The sequence below is a fragment of the Sphaerodactylus townsendi genome, linkage group LG06 (genome assembly GCF_021028975.2).
Source record: "Sphaerodactylus townsendi isolate TG3544 linkage group LG06, MPM_Stown_v2.3, whole genome shotgun sequence".
In the NCBI taxonomy this organism is placed as follows: Eukaryota; Metazoa; Chordata; class Lepidosauria; order Squamata; family Sphaerodactylidae; genus Sphaerodactylus; species Sphaerodactylus townsendi.
Genome location: NC_059430.1, coordinates 10,929,708 through 10,951,789, shown reverse-complemented (window position 1 = coordinate 10,951,789; position 22,082 = coordinate 10,929,708). Strand labels below are relative to the sequence as shown.

The following is a 22,082-nucleotide window of genomic DNA, read 5'->3' as shown; positions in this document are numbered from 1 at the left end:
GCTAGAGAAACAGTGGACCTTGTGGATGGCAAAGTAGTGAAGACTTTTGAAAGAAGAAAGATTGCAGAGGAGCGAATTCTTTAGATCTCTTCATTAAGAACATAATAAGAACATAAGAACATAAGAACTAGCCTGCTGGATCAGACCAGAGTCCATCTAGTCCAGCACTCTGCTACTCGCAATGGCCCACCAGGTGCCTTTGGGAGCTCACAGGCAGGATGTGAAAGCAATGGCCTTCTGCTGCTGCTGCTGCTCCTGAGCACCTGGTCTGCTAAGGCATTTGCAATCTCAGATCAAGGAGGATCAAGATTGGTAGCCAGAGATCGACTTCTCCTCCATAAATCTGTCCAAGCCCCTTTTAAAGCTATCCAGGTTAGTGGCCATCACCACCTCCTGTGGCAGCGTATTCCAAACACCAATCGAATATTCCAAACACCAACCATTGAGGAACATGTGGAGTGGTTATCCATCCCAGAAATTGTACATTTAGAAAGTGTGCATAAAGAAGGGAGGGGGGAATGAGAGATGAAGTTTGGGGGTTAAAAGACAAGTTAAGCTAACAAGTCATGGTCTGGATGGTTCATCATGGAGGATGCTTAAGAAAGTCACCACAACACGAGGAACTATATTAAAGGGTCGCGGCATTAGGAAGGTTGAGAACCATTGCATTATAGAATACTTGCTAGATTAAACATGTTTCTGCCAATGGTCACTGAGGGCCGTTATGCAGATATTTCTGATTTGAATAGAATATGTAAGTATGGGGATGGTCAGATTGAGACTTTGGAACATATTCTTTTGTCCTGTTGCTTTTGGAAGGATTTGAGGAAGAAATTTTTATAGCAGTTTATATTTTATAAATCATATTTTTTGGGGAGAGGCTAATCCAGATGTTACTATTTGAGAATGAATAAAAAAATTATGTTTTTATTTGCAAAAAAATTGATGGCAGTTGTTAATTAAAAGAGTGCAATAAAAGGTTCTTTCAGTGATGCTGTTTGTGACCAGTTTTCTGTTAAAGCAATAACATGAAAGTAAGTATGTACCTTGATAACACTGCTCAGGGCCCTTCGGGGTAGGGCGGTATACTAAATAAAATAAATAAATAAATAGTAAAGGTAATAAGACTGGTTTGTGTAACTGAAACCTTTAACAGCTAATAGGATGAACTAGATTATTTTTCATCCCAGTCTGATGGTATGTACTCAGGAGGTTTTGAAGTCTGTTACAACGATTGTTGCTGAGCTAGTTATAACAGTGCTACTATTTCCCTTGTGGTGTCTTTCAGCTGTCCAGCGCCAGATGAAGGAGACGTTTTGAAGTTTAATTCCAAATTTGAATCCGGGAACTTGCGCAAAGTTATTCAGATCAGAAAGTAAGAAACTTGCCACCACTTCTATTTTATTTTGGCCTTTTGAGTTCGTTTAATTTTGAGACTTTTTTCCCCCTGCTTATCTTTAGAAATGAGTACGATCTTATTCTGAATGCTGACATAAACAGCAACCATTATCACCAGTGGTTTTACTTCGAAGTCAGTGGAATGAGGGCAGGCATTGCTTACCGATTTAACATAATCAACTGTGAAAAGTCAAACAGTCAGTTCAATTACGGTAAGGCTCTGCTGTAATTTTCCTGTTGAAAAGAATGAGTTGCGAAAAATTAGGCTGTGTTCAGACGTACAAGAGCTTTCCCTACCCCACTTTACCTCCAAGTTAGAGGAAACAGTTGTTTGAGAGTTTGTTTGTTTGTTTGTTTGTTTGTTTATAATTAGTTTTGTATACCAACCCTCCCCCGAAGGGCTCTGGGTTGTGAACAACATAATAGCAAACAGTCACATTAAAACACAATTGAAACAGCGGATTAAACAAAATTACAGCGGCATCCAGCATAAAAGTAATAAAATGTAATAAAACGTAATAAACCCACCCTGGAAAAAAAACAAACCCAGAGAGCTGAGGACCCCAGAAAAATTAAGGGCCCAGAGTGTAAAGGGGGGAGGAGGAGGGCGCACATCAGCGGCCGGCCCCTTCAAACGCCTGGTGGAACAATCCGGTCTTACAGGCCCTGTGGAACTCTCCAAGATCCCGCAGGGCCCAGATAGCTGGTGGTAAAGTGTTCCACCAGGCAGGGGCCAGGGCTGTAAAGGCCCTGGCCTGGGTAGAGGCCAGCCGCATCATCGAGGGGCCAGGGACCACCAGCAAATTGGCCTCTGCCGAACGCAGAGGCCGCAGAGGGACATATGGGGTGAGACGGTCCCGAAGGTAGGCTTCAGAGAACCCACAGGCATAAATGCTAATAGGCCTTGCGGACCTCTTTCAACCATAGCCTTCTGTAGTTCTACCCTTTATGAATCCCTAAGCTATCAAGGAAGAGTTGGAGGAGCGAAAAAGAAGAAAAACATTTACCTCTTTCTTCCCTTCTTTCTGGAAAATTTTTTTAGCAAAATATTTGAATTGCTGAACATTACTGTGATCGTTTGCAATATGCTATATAGAAAACAAGTAGATAGAAAACAGATCAACAGATGGAGTCATATTAGTATAGACTAAGTATATATACTAAGTGAGAACCTGTAACAAAATGTTCCTATTCGTGACCTTCTGTGCAGACCCACAGAAGTCTGTGCGTGCACAGGCCCAGTCACAGTAGAAGACTTGTCAGTTTCATTAAGATCCTTCTAGAAACTCCTGTTCGCTATACTCCATTTCCATCCTCTTCAAAATTGGTTCCTCGGGCATTTTAAATCTCAGTGTAAACTACTCTCCATTCCTCTGTCTGTCATGAAGTCCTTGGAAGGGGGTGGGACGTGTTGAATAACTCGCTGAGGATGTGCATTTCAGGAAGCCTTCCTGTGAGGTTCAAGTTTTTACTGATGCCTCCCTCCAAGGCTGGGGGGCTCACTGCAAGCGCAACTATTGTCAAAGCAATGTTTGATCAGCAAAATCTAAATGACAGATTGCCACATGACACAGCCTCTTTCTGGACTAACAGGAAGGGAACTCTGATTGGTTAGTGCATCGTATATAAGTCAGCACTGTGCTTTGTGCTGTGAGACTCCTGTCTTCGCGTCGTCTGGCGAAGCACTTTGTCTGAGAGAGCAACTTTCTGTGAACTAAATAAAGTAGGACCGCTTCTGCGAAGCTGATATTGCTGTGTGCGTCTCAGTTCCTGCTGTGAGTTCCAGTGTGTGTGTTGCGCACCTCTGCTATTTGGGATTTAACCCCGCTTCAGTACTGCACCTTTCAACAACTATATCCAAGGGGAATGGTTGGTTGCAAAGACCAACTTACATATTAATGTTCTCAAAATCAGAGCAGTAAGACGTGCCCTTGTGTCTTTTGTAGCCCTTGTCACTGGCAAATGTGTGATGGTTTTTACAGACAACGTGGCCACCAAGTATTGCATAAACAGGGTGCCATGGAGTCAGTTCAACTTTGCAGTGAAGCTGGTGGACTTTGGATGTGGGCCATACAACATCAGGACTTCCTGACTGTGGTTCATAAAGCAGGGATGAGCAACACCTTGACCCACTCTCTGTGTTGTGATCTAACTGATCACCAGGACTGTCCCTAAACCAATGTCATCTAAAACCAGTCTGTACCGCTTGGGGAACCCCAAGCGTTGATTGGTTTGCTTTGCCCAACAACGCGAATTGACAGACGTATTGTTACAAAGCAGGGCTGGACAAGGAGTCCTTGGGCAATACTTTACAGTTCAAATGGAGCAGAACATTTCTGTATATGGTTGATTCCCCACTCACAATTAGATGCGCGCTCGTCACACAAAATGTCCAGATTCCGGCAGAACTCCCCACTACACCAGTGCCGAAAACGCATTCACCCCGTCTCTGTTGCTCCCCCCACCCCCGCTCAGCTCGCGTCTTTTCAGAACCTGGAAGAAAGTAGACCTTTCTGAAAAACATGCGCCGAACAAGGAGCGGTGGGGAAGCTCGGGGGGTGATTCCGGATTCGAATTACCCACCCTTGTGAGTGACATGGAAGCTCCCATCCAATCAGGAAGCAGTGGGCTGCACGCGATGCACACCTTGCATTCACTTAAAAATGTTCCCGCGCATGCTCGCAGAGACGTGGATCCGTTCCCGCATAGGGTTGTTCTGCGCATGCTTGTGGAGACGTGGATCCGTTCTTTAAAAAAAATTAATTCCCGCCCCAGCACAACGGAGCAGCCAATCAGGAGAGCCCCTGAGCGGATTGCGTGTTTGATCCGCTGACAGTGGGGACTCCTGCCTGCCTGCTGCGTTTCTGGGGAGAAGGGGGCACAGACTGCGGTGGGGACCACGAAACCGTGTTCAAAAGGTCCCGAATCTACCCGTGTTCAAAAGGTCCCGAATCCCGTGTTCAAAAGGTCTCGTGTTCAAAAGGTCCCGAAACCGTGTTCAAAAGGTCCCGAATCAAAAGGTCCCGTATCTAGTTTCGTTTTGCCAGTGGAGAATCGACCTCCGTTCCCACGTTTCCCTTGCTACACTGGATGGTGGCCAAGAACAGGGAGGAGGGATCGACCTGCATCCTCATAGTACCAGACTGGAACACCATACTGGATTCCCTCTGTTGCACAGGATGGCCAAAGGGAGTGTGTACTTTTTTTTCCAGAAGCAGAGGAGTTCGCCATCATGATATTCCTTCCCTCCACTAGGCTGCCTGGTTGATCCTTCATAGAGCATTTGGCCTATTAGGGTTAAGGAGGTTCTGCTCTCTGGTAGGAAGCCCTCCACTCGCAGATCGTATGAAGCAAAGGGAGGACGTTTTTGTGATTGGGCCAATGCCAGACATGTTGATCCTGTCACTTCTACCCAGTGGTGGGATCCAAAAATTTTAGTAACTGGTTCCCATGATGGTGGAATTCAAAAAATTGCCTAGCGGCAATGGGGCTGGGTGAGGCACGACAGGGGCGTGGCCGGGCATTCCGGGGTGGGGCATTGCTGGTCGGGGCTGTGGCAAGGACGCAGCCGCTGTGCCGGTCCTTGGGCGGGAAACGAATGCACGCAGGCGCAGGCTGCCACGCACACCGGTACCCCTCCTGCTAGACTGCTTCCAGTTCTGTGCGCTACTGCTGAGAGGAGGGGCGTAACTAAGGCAAAAATCACGTGGCAAAATCACCAATTAGTAACCCCCTCTCAGCACACAGAAATAATTAGTAACCTACTCTCGGGAACCTGTGAGAACCTGCTGGATCCCACCTCTGCTTCTACCCATGCAGTTCATTTTTGAGTATTTGTGGTCTTTAAAAGGTTGTAACTTGACTAATCCGTCTACCAAAGTACATTTGGCAGCTATTTCAGCTTTTCATATGGATTTTGACTCTAGTTCGTTATTTACTCCCCCTTTCTGCTCTAAGTCTTTGAAAGGTCCGGATAACCTTCTTCCTCCGATTGAAGAACTTTTGCCACAATGGAGTAGAACCAACGACAGGGGTTGTCTGCTGAATATGTGAAATTGTATTCAATAATAATAATTTCTCTTGAAGGTATGCAGCCTCTCATGTACTCTGTCCAAGATGCGCTAAATGGCCAACCCTGGTGGATTCGTGTAGGAACAGATATTTGTTACTACAAGTAAGCATATGTTAATTGTTGGGATCAGGTTTTAAATTAGTGAGCTAGAAAAGTATTTGATAGGAAAGGAAAGTATTTGGTGTGCTGGGAGGTTTATAGTTTAATTTGAAGGATTTTTATGCCGTTTCATGATTTTATAATGTTTGTACGGGGTCATGTAAATAAATGAAAGCCTATTTAACCATTTGAAAGATTCTGAGTCAAATCATTGTTAATTTGTACCAGATGTAATATTTAAGCAAATCTTGTGTTACTCCATTTCAGGAGATTAGGTGGCACTGTATATTTTAAGCACATTTCAACATTTTGTTCTTAGGAATCATTTTTCTAGAAGTTCAGCTGCAGCTGGTGGCCAAAAGGGGAAATCCTACTACACAACTACCTTCACTGTCAACTTCCCACATAAGGAAGATGTTTGCTACTTCGCTTACCATTATCCATATACTTATTCAGCTTTGATGGTGAGTTAATTTAAACTTGGATAATTTATTTTAATATATGTGATTTCATTACACACCTTCAGGTATCTGAAGTATATGTGACTGTATTGTATAATAATTTTACAAAGATCCTAATTACTAAAACACAGGAACTTTCTGAGATACTTGTAAAGTTGAGGGAATCAGTTAATTCTATACCAGTCGTGGCGAACCTATAGCACGCGTGCCAGAGGTGGCACTCAGAGCCCTTTCTGTGGGCACGTGTGCACAGAGTTCGTCATTTGGGGGAGTGGTAAATCACCCCCACCCACCCCCACACACACACACATCTAGGCTGGCCTTGCTTCTGAGTAAATCCTCCTAGGGTCGTGATTCACCCATTCGACGTATTGCACGGTTGCTTCACCAAGCTTACTCCCGAGTAATGTGCGCCTCGGAGCCAACCGTTTTTTCTAAACTAAAACCTCAGTATTCAGGTTAAATTGCCATGTTGGCACTGCGATAAATAAGTGGGTTTTGGGTTGCAATTTGGGCACTCGGTCTCGAAAAGGTTCGCCATCACTGTTCTATACAATTCATGTCCTTGATTTTGTATACTAATAATGTACAAGATTGTTCTTAAGCGCAGTATTAAGCTCAGTGAATTAGTAAAGTAACAGACTTCTCTCTGGGATACACCTCTGAAGATGCCAGTCACAGATGCAGGCGAAACGTTAGGAACAAGATCTACCAGACCACGGCCACACAGCCCGGAAAACCCACCAGAACCAGTATGAAAATAGTTTAACCAGGTGCTGTTGTTTTCTGGCTAAATTCAGATGTCTTTAAAGTTGGTGGGGTGTTTTGTCATATTTTTAAAAGGATTATTTATAATGAAGGAAATGTGGTAAAAGTGGAAAATGTTAAAAGCTATCCTATATAAAACCAATATTAGGATGAGTGCTGTGTGGTTTCCGGGCTGTATGGCCGTGTTCTAGCAGCATTCTCTCCTGACGTTTCGCCTGCATCTGTGGCTGGCATCTTACCTCGCTTCTCGGCCTTTTGGCTAAGATCAAGTGTAGTATCTTACCTCTGAAGATGCCAGCCACAGATGCAGGTGAAACATCAAGAGAGAATGCTGATAGAACACAGCCATACAGCCCGGAAACCACACAGCACCCCAGTGATTCCGGCCGTGAAAGCCTTCAACAATACAATATTAGGATAAATTAGTTTAATAACACTTAATAGGTTTTCAAAATAGGTTCAAAATTATTATTTAGAAAGCACCTAAAATGATTACGCCATAAAAAGGACCTCCTCAAAGGCTTACAGTTATTGTTGTTGTTGTTTTTATAAAGATGCACCTCCAAAAATTGGAATCTACATACAATCCTCAGCAGATATATTTTCGACATGATGCTTTGTGTGAGACCCTTTCTGGAAATAGCTGTCCTTTAGTCACTATAACAGCCATGCCAGAATCACATTATTATGAACATATCTGTCAGTTCAGTAAGTATAATAGTTTTTCCTAATCTCTGAGATTCTTTTAAAGCTATTTCAATGTACAGCTGGTAAATTGTTCTCTCCTGTGTTTGTAGGTTGTTTCTATAATCTGTATGATCCACTCCGACGTTAAATAGTTTTAAAATTTCATTCATTTCAGTGGGTGGTAGATAGCTGTTTCAGTAACTCACTGGTGGAAAAATTTAAAGGCTTAATTGCGAGTGAATAATAGAATGTTGATAAATGTCTATTTGTATGTCCATACATTCCCTTAATACACAGGTGTCAAACTCACGGCCCTCCAGATGTTCATGAACTACAATTCCCATCAGCCCTTGCCAGTAGAGCCAATGCTCATGTTGGGAGGGACTGGTGGGAATTGCAGTTCGTGAACATCTGGAGGGCCGCGAGTTTGACACACCTGCCTTAATATATAAAAATGTTGCCAACAGTTACCTGAATTGCTAGAATGTATTTCATATTTTTAAATCTTAGGCCCTTTCCGCACGGGCCAAAAATAGCGCTCTAGGGATGGCAAAAACGCCGTCCCTAGGGAGCTGTTCATATGGGGGGTGCTGCTGCATTGCAGCAGCGCCGCCCTCGCTCCCCCCCCCGCCCCGTGGTGCGAAACCGCTGTTTCCCAACCTCGCTCCCTGAGCGAGCTTTTCCGGAAACAGTGGCTTCCAACCACTGCCGTGCAAATGGCAGCGGCTGGAAGGCGCCATGTCCCCCGCACCATCCCTGAAAGCTTACCTCGTCTCCTGGCTTCCGGCTCATCGCAGAGGCCAGGGGACACGCCCCCCTGGCCTGTGACTCTAGAACCGTCGCTCCAGCCTGTGGGGGCGTGTCCCCTGGCCTCTGCGATGAGCCGAAGTCCAGGAGACGAGGTAAGCTTTCAGGGATGGCGCAGCCTGTGTGAAGGCTGCGCCGCTGCCTGCTGCCCTCCCGGGACCGTCCATGTGAACGGTCCCTGGGGGGGTGCGTCGGCCTCTTTTACGCCGACGCACCCTTGCACCATTGCGGTGCGGAAAGGGCCTTATTTAGAGATTCATAGTACTTCACCTTGAAGTTCTTTCCAACAGTGACTAAGAGTGTATCATTCTTCTTTATGTTGTTTTTAGGAAACCGTCCTTATATTTTCTTATCTGCTCGTGTACATCCTGGAGAGACTAATTCAAGCTGGGTTATGAAGGGAACATTGGAATATCTCATGAGTAATACTGCTGCTGCCCAGAATTTACGAGAATCCTATATTTTTAAAATTGTACCGATGCTTAACCCCGATGGAGTCATCAATGGAAAGTAAGTTTTTAAAAGTTTTTAGCTGCATTTAGAAACTAAGGCCCTTCCGCACACGCAAAATAATGCGTTTTCAAACCACTTTCACAACTGTTTGCAAGTGGATTTTGCCATTCCGCACAGCTTCAAAGAGCACTGAAAGCAGTTTGAAAGTGCATTATTCTGCATGTGCGGAATGAACCTTAGTTAAGGAAAATGCTCCCTCTTCTGTAATACTCATATCCAGTTCCTTCATGCCATCCTTTAGAATGTAGAATGTTTAATTTCCCCTACCTAGGAAAACTATGGTCCAGCTTCATCTTGGGAAACCTACAGAGATGTGTGAGGCTTACCTCAGTTCCCCTGTGTCAACTTGACACTATTTCCTGTTACCCTCCTCCTGTCAACCCCATATTCCCACTTTGCTTTACTTTCTTTTTCCCCTTCCGCCCACAAACAAGCAGTTTTTTATCAATCCCTCTCATCGTCTATATGTATTTATTTACTTCATTCTTGCTCTACCTTTTTCCATAGTAGAAACCCAAAAGCAGCCTAAATGCTGCTCCTCTCCTCCATTTTTATCCTCACAATAACCCTGTAAGATAGGTTAGGATGAGAATATCAGTGGCGTATTTGCCTAGGGACATGTCCCCGGGTGGCCCCCCCCCCCCAGTGGAGGGCGCAAAAATTTCAGGTCCTTTTGTGTGTGTTTTGTATTTTTTTAGTGTTTTTCAGTTTTCGGCCTGCAGGGGGTGCAGTTTTTAGGCTAGCAGCGCCAAAATTTCAGGAATTTTTCAGGAGACCCTCCTGATGATACCACCCAAGTTAGGTGAGGTTTGGTGCAGGGGATCAAAAGTTATGGACTCCCAAAAGGGGTGCCCCATCCCCTATTGTTTACAATGGGAGCTAATAGGAGATGGGGGCTACACTTTTGAGGGTCCATAACTTTGGACCCCCTGAACCAAACTTCACCAAACCTGGGTGGTATCATCAGGAGAGTCTTCTAAAGATACTCTGAAATTTTGGTGGTGCTAGCTTAACAATTGCACTCCTGACAGCAGGCACCCTCCAAATTTCCCCAGATTCTCCTTTTAAATCCACCCCCTTCGGCATGGACTTAAAGGGAGAATCCAAGGTCTCCAGTTTAAACATTGAAAGTGATGCTGTTTCAGGGTGGGGGAGAATCAGGTTTTATCCCCGGGCTCCAGTTTGCCTAGATATACCTCTGATGAGACTGGTCCAAGTTCTTCCAGTGAACGCTATGGCAAAGTTGAGTTTGAACTTGAATCTCTCAGATCCTATCTTGGAATGCCAACTGAAAAGTGGCAAACAGCTAGGCCCGTGGTGGCGAACCTTTGGCACTCCAGATGTTATGGACTTCAATTCCCATCAGCCCCTTCCAGCATGGCCAATTGCCATGCTGGCAGGGGCTGATGGGAATTGTAGTCCATAACATCTGGAGTGCCAAAGGTTCGCCACCACTGAGCTAGGCCTATCGTGTTTGCTGCTAAATACGGCCCTGCCCAGTTCTCCTTACCGTTTGTTATCAGAAACCAAGACATGAAGGCTGGCAATGTTGCTGTGGTTGCCAGCAACACCATCAATAGCCATTGCGACAAAAATAGCATTTAAAAAATATTCTTTTGCCTAATAATACGTAGACGGATTTTTTTCATAGTACAAAACAAATTGGTACATGCATCTATTTGAAGAGGAAAATCTTTTTTTTTAAGTTGATGAAATCTTATTAAGATTGTATTTTTCCTACAGCCATCGCTGTTCTTTAAGCGGGGAGGACTTGAATAGGCAATGGCAAAACCCAAACCCAGATCTGCATCCTACAATTTATCACGCCAAGGGCCTCCTCCAGTATTTGTCTGCTATAAAACGTTTGCCGTTGGTAAGCTTCTTTATCTTGTTCTGTTCACTGAAAGCCATTCTGTCATTGCCTGAAAACGGCATTCTGCAAAACTACACGTGAACTTGGCAAAATGTTATGCTTAAGGCGAACAGATCTCTCCCTAGAAATATTTGCACCTCATTACATCAGATCCCATTCTGTTTGTTCTTTAAATATCATTCATATTATAGCTGTCACATATGTGAATATTCCCATGAAAAAAGCACTAGGAGCAGCAGTGGCGTAGGAGGTTAAGAGCTCATGTATCTAATCTGGAGGAACCGGGTTTGATTCCCAGCTCTGCTGCCTGAGCTGTGGAGGCTTATCTGGGGAATTCAGATTAGCCTGTGCACTCCCACACACACCAGTTGGGTGACCTTGGGCTAGTCACAGCTTCTTGGAGCTCTCTCAGCCCCACCTACCTCACAGGGTGTTTGTTGTGAGGGGGGAAGGGCAAGGAGATTGTCAGCCCCTTTGAGTCTCCTGCAGGAGAGAAAGGGGGGATATAAATCCAAACTCTTCTTCTTCTTCTAGGTATATTTTTACTTGCTCTCTTTAGAATGACGTAGTGGAAGAACATGGCTTCTTTCAAGCAAATGATAAAGCAAATGTTAGAAACAAATGTCAAAATTGTTTCTTGCAGGTTTTCTGTGACTATCATGGTCATTCTCGCAAGAAGAATGTGTTCATGTATGGCTGCAGCATCAAGGAAACGATGTGGCATACAAACGTTAGCGCCGCTTCTTGCGATCTGATTGAAGACCTAGGTTACAGGGTGAGCTTTATGTTTTATTTGTGGCTCCGTATATTGTACATAAATATTGTACACAGCTGTACACAGTAGTTTTATCCATTCACATTTAGATTTCGTTTGATTCTTATAATGCATTTACTAATATGTTTTCAATAACCTGGATATCAAACACTACCATGTTGTTGTGCATCCAATTTTTTAAAATGGAATTTATGCAGAAAAATGTTCCTAACAAAAATGAATTAGTGCTCAACGAGAGGAGCCACAGTTTGACAGAATTGTATGCTCTTTTCGGTTGAAAAATAAAGACTCTTGCTTGCAGAGTCATGATAAGATCCCTACCTGATAGTTTAGAGAGCTGCAGCGGGCTGGAAAAGACAGGTGCTGGGCCAGGTAGGCTTATGGCAGTGGTGGCGAACCTATGGCACGGGTGCCAGAGGTGGCACTCAGAGCGCTCTTTGTGGGCACGCACAGAGTCGCCCCCCCCCCATACCTACGCTGGCCTGGGCCACTGGGCTCAATTATTAGCATTAAACCTAAGACCTAATTTTGGGGAAGCAGTGTAGGTAACCCTGTTAAGTGCTGTTAAACCCCACTGATTTTCATGTGAAGAACTAAAGCGCGATCCTTTACCTGGGAGTAAGCTCGGTTACTGGCAATGGGGCCTGCTTCTGAGTAAACCCTTTTAGGGTCATGATTCACCCGTTGGAAGAGTTGCACGGTTGCTTCAAAGCAAAGCCACCGACTACCACCAAGCTTACTCCCGAGTAACGCATGCCTCGGAGCCAACTGTTTTTTTTTAAAACTAAAACCTCAGTATTCAGGTTATATTGCCGTGTGGGCACTGTGCGATAAATAAGTGGGTTTTGGGTTGTAATTTGGGCACTCGGTCTCGAAAAGGTTCGCCATCACTGGCTTATGGTTTAATTCTGTATCCTGTGAGGGATTGTGATACCATACAGTGGAGAAGAAATGATCAAAATCAAAACCTGGAAAGCAATCCAAAAGTATTCACAAATAGTTACTTCTCAGTTAGTGTTGCTGTAACTTAGTCCTGCAGTAACACGGGTTTTAACCTAGCTGTGAATGGAACTAGTAGCCAATAAAGGAGTTTGGAGCAAATCTTTTGAGTAATGTAGAAAACTTTTGAGTAATGTAGAAAACTTAAGATACATGCCCTCAGGGTCAGCCTCAAATGAATGCTCCTTCTAGGCTTTGGAGGAGAGAGATTACTATGATAAATGATAAGGATGATAGATTAATTAATTAAAGAAATTCAGAAAAATACCTTGATGTGATGTGTTTTAGCCAGAATTCTTTGGTTGCAAGAATTTGATATGGCATTTCCCATCCACATTTTTTCCAAAATGTTTTTCCTTTTTTACCACCATCACCCATAAATTCCTACAGAATATGAAAAAAAGTATACTGTCTTTTGGGTCACAAATCATTTCTTTATCTCCTCAGTGAGTTACTTTAAAATAAACTCCCGATGTCAATCTTTATGTACAATATTCAGGGACAGTCATCTTCAATGGCCTCGTTGCCTTAGGCAACAGGGCGGTAGACAGTGTCAAAACCTCCAGAAGCTGTTTGAGGGCTTCTCTCCCAGCTCCTGTCTGTGCAAGGGCAGGTTGTCTCTTTTGTGCTTCTGTAGAGCTCTGAAACATACAAGCTTTACAGCCTTGTCTCTCCCCCTCCCATTCCCAGTATTATTTGAGGGGAGGGATTGGGCCTACCGCTTGGAGTCAAGATGAGTCATCTCTCCCAAAAAACAAGGGTGTCTGGCACTTGCTTCAGCTGAGCCACTAGGACACAGATGTCAAACTTGCAGCCCTCCAGATGTTCATGAACTACAATTCCCATCAGCCCTTGCCAGTATAGCCAATGCTCATGTTGGGAGGGACTGATGGGAATTGTAGTTCATGAACATCTGGAGGGCTGCGAGTTTGACACCCCTGCACTAGGAGAAGGGGGATGACCTCAGGGACTCCCTGATTTGGCCAAGAGATTCCCCAGTTGTTCCAGCTTTCTTTCTTTCTTTCTTTCTTTCTTTCTTTCTTTCTTTCTTTCTTTCTTTCTTTCTTTCTTTCTTTCTTTCTTTCTTTCTTTCCTTCCTTCCTTCCTTCCTTCCTTCCTTCCTTCCTTCCTTCCTTCCTTCCTTCCTTCCTTCCTTCCATCCATCCATCCATCCATCCATCCATCCATCCATCCATCCATCCATCCATCCATCCATCCATCCATCCATCCATCCATCCATCCATCCATCCATCCATCCATCCATCCATCCATCCATCCATCCATCACACTTGTAACCCGCCCTCCCCTTGTAACCTGCCCCCCCCCCGCCCCCGAAGGGCTCAGGGTGGCATACACAGCAGCATAAAACCATATAAAACCATGTATAAAATTCAATTCAATAAAAACTTCCAGTCACTCAGATAGAATCAGATGGCAGCAACACCCCCCTCCCCCCCCGCCTCTGCACTCATGGGAGGCTGAGGCAGTAGTTGGAATACTTATGATCTCCCCAGCTGACCAGGTGATACTTACAAAAATCAGTACTACAGCAAATAGGTTATGGGCAGTTCTTTATAAACTGTCTCAAGAATTAATAAAACAATAGGAATAGCTGGAATCACACTTTTTATTTATTTAGAGAAAGTAATTTTTGTTGTTCTTGGGTATTTGTGAACAAAATAAGCAATTTTAACTGTTGGTTTTTTTTGCACTTTTGGGTACTATTGAAATGTGTTTTCTAAATTTTTATTTTTCTGCATTTAAAACAGAAATGGGAAAATGTTCAAAAGAAACTGCTCCCCCAAAACAATTTCAATATGTCATCAGATAATACACCTAGTAGTATCTGCAGCAGTGACGTAGTGGCTAAGAGCAGGTGCATTCTGATCTGGAGGAATTGGGTTTGATACCCAGCTCTGCTGCTTGAGTTGTGGAGGCTTATCTGGGGAATTCAGGTTAGCCTGTGCACTCCTACACACGCCAGCTGGGTGACCTTGGGCTAGTCACAGCTTCTCGGAGCTCTCTCAGCCCCACCCACCTCACAGGGTGTTTGTTGTGATGGGGGAAGGGCAAGGAGATTGTCAGCCCCTTTGAGTCTCCTGCAGGAGAGAAAGGGGGGATATAAATCCAAAATTCTTCTAGTGTGAAATAGTTACTTTATGGTATGCTATTTTTACTTTAAATCTATCTTAGATCCTTTAAAACTTTTATTTCCTGTAGACACTCCCGAAGATTTTGAGCCAGAGAGCTCCAGCATTTTGCATGGGCAGCTGCAGTTTTGTGGTGGAGAAGTCTAAAGAATCCACAGCACGCGTTGTAGTCTGGAGAGAGATAGGTGTTCAGAGAAGTTACACTATGGAAAGTACATTGTGTGGATGTGACCAAGGGAAATACAAGGTATGTGAAAAGGAATATAACATCTGTATTGTTAATGTTTTTGAATAATCTTTATGTATAATAGGGATGTGTGGCCCCCCCCACATCTGCAGATGTCTAAATTTGTGGATCGGGGCCACACTGACTTGAAACATATTTCCCTAAAAAATGTGGGGGTCACCCCAGGTTTGTTGAAAAAATTGAAATCACAAAAAACACATGGAGGGGATTAAGTGCCACCCAATACAACAGTGTTGACTCTGCATGTGCAGAAAACATACCTGTTGCAGTTGTGGTGGCAGCTGGAGTCTTTGGCGTAGGAGGTTAAGAGCTCGTGTATCTAATCTGGAGGAACAGGGTTTGATTCCCAGCTCTGCCGCCTGAGCTGTGGACGCTTATCTGGGGAATTCAGATTAGCCTGTACACTCCCACACACACCAGCTGGGTGACCTTGGGCTAGTCACAGCTTCTCGGAGCTCTCTCAGTCCCACACACTTCACAGGGTGTTTGTTGTGAGGGGGGAAGGGCAAGGAGATTGTAAGCCCCTTTGAGTCTCCTGCAGGAGAGAAAGGGGGGATATAAATCCAAACTCCTCCTCCTCCTCCTCCTCCTCCTCTTCTTCTTCTTCTTCTTCCTCTTCCTCTTCCTCTTCCTCTTCCTCTTCCTCTTCTTCTTCTTCTTCTTCTTCTTCTTCTTCTTCTTCTTCTTCTTCTTCTTCTTCTTCTTCTTCTTCTTCTTCTTCTTCTTCTTCTTCTTCTTCTTCTTCTTCTTCTTCTTCTTCTTCTTCTTCTTCTAAGCTTCCTAAAACTGCAGCTGTCTCGTCTTGTAAAGTAAGGAGGGGGAAGAGAGAAAGACAGGGAGGTAGAAAGAGGGAAGAGAAATTGGGGAGAGGTTGATGGAGAAAGGATGGGACAAAAGATGGGAAGTCTGAGAAGGGCAAGAAAGAGAGAGGGGTGGGTTGATGGGGAGAGGGAAGAAAAAGGAAGAGAAGTGGGGAGAGCGAAGAAAGTAAAGAGTGGAAAGGAATGCACCTTCCCCACTTGTATTACCCTCCTGCTTCAGTTGAATTTTCTTCAAGACTTTTATTGTAATATATGTTGTCAGAAACAATAGGAAGACAGATAATAGGATTTTTCTCAGTGTATTGTCGAAGGCTTTGACGGCCAGAATCACTGGGATGTTGTGTGGTTTCCGGGCTGCATGGCCGTGTTCTAGCAGCATTCTCTCCTGACATTTCGCCTGCATCTGTGGCTGGCATCTTCAGAGGATCCTCTGTTTCCCCGCTCCTCCACATGATCCTCTGAAGATGCCAGCCACAGATCCAGGAGAAACGTCAGGAGAAAATGCTACTAGAACACGGCCATACAGCCCGGAAACCACACAACATAAGAACATAAGAAAGTGCCTGCTGGATCAGACCAGAGTCCATCTAGTCCAGCACTCTGCTACTCGCAGTGGCCCACCAGGTGCCTTTGGGAGCTCATGTGCAGGATGTGAAAGCAATGGCCTTCTGCTGCTGCTGCTCCTGAGCACCTGGTCTGCTCAGGCATTTGCAATCTGAGATCAAGGAGGATCAAGATTGGTAGCCATAGATCGACTTCTCCTCCATAAATCTGGTTCTCACAACACCCCAGGATTTTTCTCTTTTGTTCTGTTGATTTAAGGTTTTAGTTTCTATACAAGTGGTTCTCAACCTTCCTAATGCCGCGACCCGTTAATACAGTTCCTCATGTTGTGGTGACCCCTAACCCTAACATTTGTCCATTTTACAGATGGGGAACACTGATGCAGAGAGTCTTAGGCGACCTCTGTGAAGGGGTCGCGACCCACAGGTTGAGAACCGCTGTTCTATACTTTTAACAGGGTACATGTACTGGAAATTAATATTTCAATGGATTGGATCTACCCAGTGTCTACCATAATGAAAGACAAGAATGGCTATTATGAAAATCACGGGACCTGCATGTACAAAAACAAGGGCTGTAATGTGGAGGGCTAATATAGAATAAAACTGACTGGGACCAACCCTATACTTGCACTATAAATCAGACCTAATTGCTGTAAACTAGCCACTCAAGGTATACATTCTCTCTAATTAGGGTTTGCAGATTGGGACACGTGAGCTTGAAGAGATGGGAGCTAAGTTCTGTTCTGGTTTACTGCGTTTGAAAAGATTGACATCGCCGCTGGAATACAACCTTCCACCTAGCCTCTTTGACACTGAAAATGATTTCATTGAATCCAGTTGTAAAGTAACAAGGTAGTTCAAGTTGAATTTTTTGATTTGATAAGGACAGTGGTGGGATCCAAACATTTTAGTAACAGGTTCCCATGGTGGTGGGATTCAAACTGTGGCGTAGCGCCAATGGGGCTGGGCGGGGCCGGAGATCTGGGCATTCGGGGGGGCATGGCAGACATTCTGGGGGTGGAAGGGAGCATTTCCTAGGCGGGAGCTGTGGCAAGGGCAGCAGCCAGCTCATGCGATCACTTGGTGAGGGAAGCGAATTCCACGAATGGCGCATGAGGCTGCCACGCAGACGCCGGGTTGCACCTCCTGCTAGGACTGCTTCAAGTTCTGCGCTGCTACTGCTGAGAGAGGGAGGGGGGCTGCAATCTACAAGAGGCCAAAAAAGAAATCACGTGGCAAAATCACCCATTAGTAAACTAGCATTAGTAAATTAGTAAATCACACACAAATAATTAGTAACCTGCTCTCGGGAACCTGTGAGGACCTGCTGGATCCCACCTCTGGATAAGGAGCTTCCTTACCATGAAAGTATTTAAAATCACTGGCATAGTTACTTGCCAGTGAACATTTTACAGAAATGTACAAATAGCAATAGTAGTAAACACTATCATCTGGATCTAGAAAGAAGTGGATTGCGCCTACCACACATGTGAAAGACTTCATGTAGCTGTGTATATGTAGATACCAGGGAACATAATGGGATTGCTGCCGGCACAATTCTGAATCTACTGCAGAAATCTGTATCAGGTCCTGTATCCAAAGTATCAAAACCTTGTCATGTCAGGTTTTTCTGAAGCATGTATGCATTAATATTTCTTCAGTTTAAGTGTTTTTTTTTTAATTTAAAATTGAAGGCTGAGGACAAGATTTCTTTCAGAGAAATGTTTTAATTATTGTTTAGTTTTTAAGATTAATTTGGTACAACTTAGTGACAATCCATTATAATTGAATTGATAGCAGCTAAATATTCCCAGGAGCTGCGTGGCGTGGTGGTTAAGTCCTTGCACTGCCACTCACACGGTCAGGAGTTTGAGCCCCCTGTGGGTCAGATATCTTGGCAGCTGGCTCATGGTCAACTCAGCCATCCATCCATCCCTTGCTCGGTAAATGAGTACCTAGCTCATAGCTAGGGGGTAAAGAATAGCCGGGGAAAGCAATGGCAAACTACCCCACAAAAGAGGCTTGCCTATGAAATCACTACTTGCAGTGGTACCCCAGGGTCGGACACGACTGAAGGGGAAACTTTACCTTTTTAAATATTCCTGTCACTGAGAATCAGTAAAATTCCCTTTTTGGACAAGTTGGCAGAAGCTGGGCTTCTTTCCCAGGAGTAGGGGCATTGCCTTCTGTGACTTGGTGCGGTTGCATGAATCATGTCAAACTTTTTGCTCTCCTAATACTTTACTGTGGCGAATTTGTCCTTTCTGTTCCCTCCTGACATACTATGAACAGGATTGTGTGTGATCAGTAGCATCCCTGTCTGTATTACTCTGCTCGTACTTTAAATTTTGTATGGTGGTTTCATTTGCTATACAAAGTGATGGATTTTTGGAAAACATGCAATATCGTCCTCAGCATCCCATGAGGAATGTAAAGCTTTACTGAAGAAAATTATTGTATTGAAAACTATGTTCTTTTGATGCAGTTACAAACATTCACTTCGTTGATTTATTTCTGTTACTATATACCGCCCTTCTGTGTGACCCATAGCGCAAAAGGGGGCTAACAAATATAAAATCGTACTCTGAATACTTTGTAACATGGGCCCCTTCCGCACACGCAAAATAATGCGTTTTCAAACCACTTTCACAACTGTTTGCAAGTGGATTTTGCTATTCCGCACAGCTTCTAAGAGCACTGAAAGCAGTTTGAAAGTGCATTATTCTGCATGTGCGGAATGAGCCATGGATATCTTAACTAAGCATGAGAAAATGAGAAGTGAGGGGGCCAGATAGTCTTCTTGGGACAAGGATTCCTTCAGTCGGAGAATATCTGTGTCTTAATTACCTTCTCTTCTGTGTGTGGGAAAACAGTTTGGGTTTGACCCACTTTGAGTAGACAAATAACAGGAAGGAAATGGTTAAACACCTTCCCCCCCCCCCCCATCGTTTCTCTGCTCAAATCGGCAGTTTCCCACAGTTTCTTTTCATTATCAGAAAATAAACATTGTTTATGGTTCACCTCTGTAACATCTAGTTTGATCATCCATGACTGGCTAAACAATCTGCACACAAATGTATACTTATCACTCTAATGCCTCTTTGGTTCCATTTCAGGTAACTCCTTTCTAAATTTGGTAGTTTGGTAGATTATTTTTCGTGCTGGTGTGGGTGAGTAAATATGCCGTTTCATTCCAGTATCGCTGCCTTAAAACCTTCTCCGCGGTATTCTTGCTCTAGCCCCACTACATACCTAATGGAAGAAGACGAGCCGCGCTTCCTCGAAGAAGTGGATTATAGTGCAGAAAGCAGCGATGAGCCTGAGGCTGAGGCTGACTTGGCAAATAATGGTGGTGACTTTGAGCCCTGTCTTCAAGAAGAGGGACTTTCTGACTCTGAAACTACAAGGACACGTTTGCCTTAAGACATCCTTGAAACACAAAGAAGGAATTAAGTCTTGTGGCTCTTGGAAGATGAACGGGGTGGGGTCCTATAACTTTGCAGTTTGGCTCAAGCAAATGATCTTCAAACAGTCCAACCGGAAAACAATAAATGTTCTGGCTCCTAAATGACTTGGCAGCTGTTTTATTTCAAGAAACTAGTTTTCACCTTTTGCACTGACGTTGCTTTACCTCTTGACTGACTGCTCAATATTGCTGCATGGATTTTTTGTCGCCTTCACCCTTCCAGTCACCAACAAGAAGCTATTGGTGTGTCGGAACGTAGAAGCTAAACCTCATTCTTTGTGATATTATCTTAAGTTGGTTGCTAAACACATATATACAGTTTTAAAAATAGATATATATTTGTTTGTGTGTTGACATTTTTGTTCTTAAACATTTGTAGTACTGAAGGAACTATTTCACACAGCCGAATTAAAGAAAACTCATGTACTGGTTGGTATATATATCTTGAGCCTTAAATAAGATGTAATTTCGTCATTTTACTATAGCCTTGATTTGAAACAGACTGTGATACACTCCTAAGCAGAGTTACATCCTTCTTCTGAAATCTGCTGAAGGCTAGGCGCTTTAGAGCTTAGATCTGCACTGAGAATTTCTCGATAAAAAAAAAACTGAGAAATATTCCGCAGACATATGACTGGCATATTGGAAAGAGGGTGTTTGGCTAGGACCTCATCCCCCTAATAGTGTATCTGTGTGGGAATTACTGTTTTTAATGAGGAGCCAAGCATACAATCAAGCACCTGCAGTACGTTTACCAACTCTTCTGATATATTAGCTTTTATTCTCACACATCTGTGAGAACCATGGTTTTATATATTTGTGAAATTGTAATCTAACATAAATACGAAAAATTTACCTCCTGCAGTCAATAGTATGAAAGCTGGTCTATACCATTGCTAAGCATAACTATAAACATTACATTGTATGTGCACTTAGTGACCTACCTGTTAATTTATTTCTTTAATATGCTTATAGTCCAAATGAGTACTATGTGTTCAGGATATATTGCTGATACTGTTCTATGTCAAGGAAGGAGGGCGGTTGTGTGTCTGAATTGAAGCTTCTTATGTGAATTAAATAACACTGAAATTCACTTCTGGTGTGCGCCAGAGCAAGTGAAGTATACTCGTGACTAATTTTGAATGTGGCACTAGCCGTGCGGATCCTAAGCAGAGCTGAGGCCTTCTCAACACACGGAACAGGGCATAACTATGCTTAGGATAGCCCTGTTATGCATGCAGATGCTCCAGATCACAGGTGTCAAACTCGCGCCCCTCCAGATGTTATGGACTACAGTTCCCATCATCCCCTGCCAGTGTGATGCTGACAGGGGATGATGGGAACTGTAGTCCATAACATCTGGAGGGCTGCGAGTTTGACACCTATGCTCCAGATGCTCATATATTCAATGTCTCTTGCTTATACCTAACTTCATCTGATTCCACTATTCGTCATCTATCTTCCCCAGTGTTGCTTAATGATTTTGTGAGTCAAGCAGATGTGAAATTTGTACAAAATAACTGACGCTGAAGAGGGCAGATCTCTGTGTCTAGTCATTCATGGATAAGTCCCACTTTCAGAATTTCATCTCTCCTTTCCATCTTTTTAAAAATATTTTGAAGGGGATTCACTTGGATTTGTTTCATAAATAAAAGACTCTCCTTTTACTATAAGGCCAAATTCCTCAGTAACTTACCGAGGAAAACAAGTACCGTTGTTACTTGTTTTGTCTTCCCTCCCCACGAGAGCCAGATGTTTTTCACTGCATAAACGAAAACCAATACAGGGATTTGGGGAACCACATTGAACATAATCATGACAACCAATAAGTTGTGAATCTTGGGTGCTGTTTCCGGGCTGTATGGCCGTGTTCTAGCAGCATTCTCTCCTGACGTTTCGCCTGCATCTGTGGCTGGCATCTTCAGAGGATCTTCTGAAGATGATCCTCTGAAGGTGCCAGCCACAGATGCAGGCGAAACGTTAGGAGAGAATGCTGCTAGAACACAGCCATACAGCCCGGAAACCACACAGCACCCAAGTGATTCCGGCCGTGAAAGCCTTCGACAATAAGTTGTGAATCGATTCAAAACCAACACAGGTGAAGCACTCCATAAACAACTTTGTTACTTATTCAGAAGTGCAAGGTGCTGTTCAGGTGCTTATTTTCAGTCTCAGCACATGTAGCCGTCCTTAAACTCCAGAATATGTAGGACCTACTAGTCCCTCAGTGAGGGTATGTAGAATTTTCACCTCCTGGATGGGGGGGGGGAGGGGGGCAGGTTGAATTTTTTTGAATGGAGCAAGGTACTCTCAGAAGCAGATGCAAGCATTCTCTAGACCTCAAGGTATTAAAGGAGTGTTCTGTCTGCACTGCAGTTAT

At 43.9% G+C, this 22,082-nt stretch overlaps 1 protein-coding gene across 4 annotated transcripts in view; it reads left to right on the top strand.

The window, feature by feature from the left end:
• The window catches only part of LOC125434701 (cytosolic carboxypeptidase 1-like), a 74,034-nt gene extending 52,371 nt beyond the window's left edge, over positions 1-21,663 (top strand). For 2 of the 4 annotated variants that reach the window (XM_048500281.1, XM_048500279.1), the window contains 11 exons: positions 1,289-1,375; positions 1,462-1,610; positions 5,485-5,572; positions 5,889-6,033; positions 7,353-7,506; positions 8,622-8,802; positions 10,549-10,678; positions 11,322-11,453; positions 14,673-14,849; positions 16,928-17,088; positions 19,434-21,663. In XM_048500281.1, coding sequence (XP_048356238.1) covers positions 1,289-1,375; positions 1,462-1,610; positions 5,485-5,572; positions 5,889-6,033; positions 7,353-7,506; positions 8,622-8,802; positions 10,549-10,678; positions 11,322-11,453; positions 14,673-14,849; positions 16,928-17,088; positions 19,434-19,659 — 1,630 coding nt within the window. In that variant the 3' untranslated portion in view covers positions 19,660-21,663. Of the gene's footprint in view, positions 1-1,288; positions 1,376-1,461; positions 1,611-5,484; positions 5,573-5,888; positions 6,034-7,352; positions 7,507-8,621; positions 8,803-10,548; positions 10,679-11,321; positions 11,454-14,672; positions 14,850-16,927; positions 17,089-19,352 lie in introns of all 4 variants that reach the window. The other 2 variants (XM_048500280.1, XM_048500282.1) reach the window with 2 other exon arrangements.
• Positions 21,664-22,082: the final 419 nt, after the last annotated feature.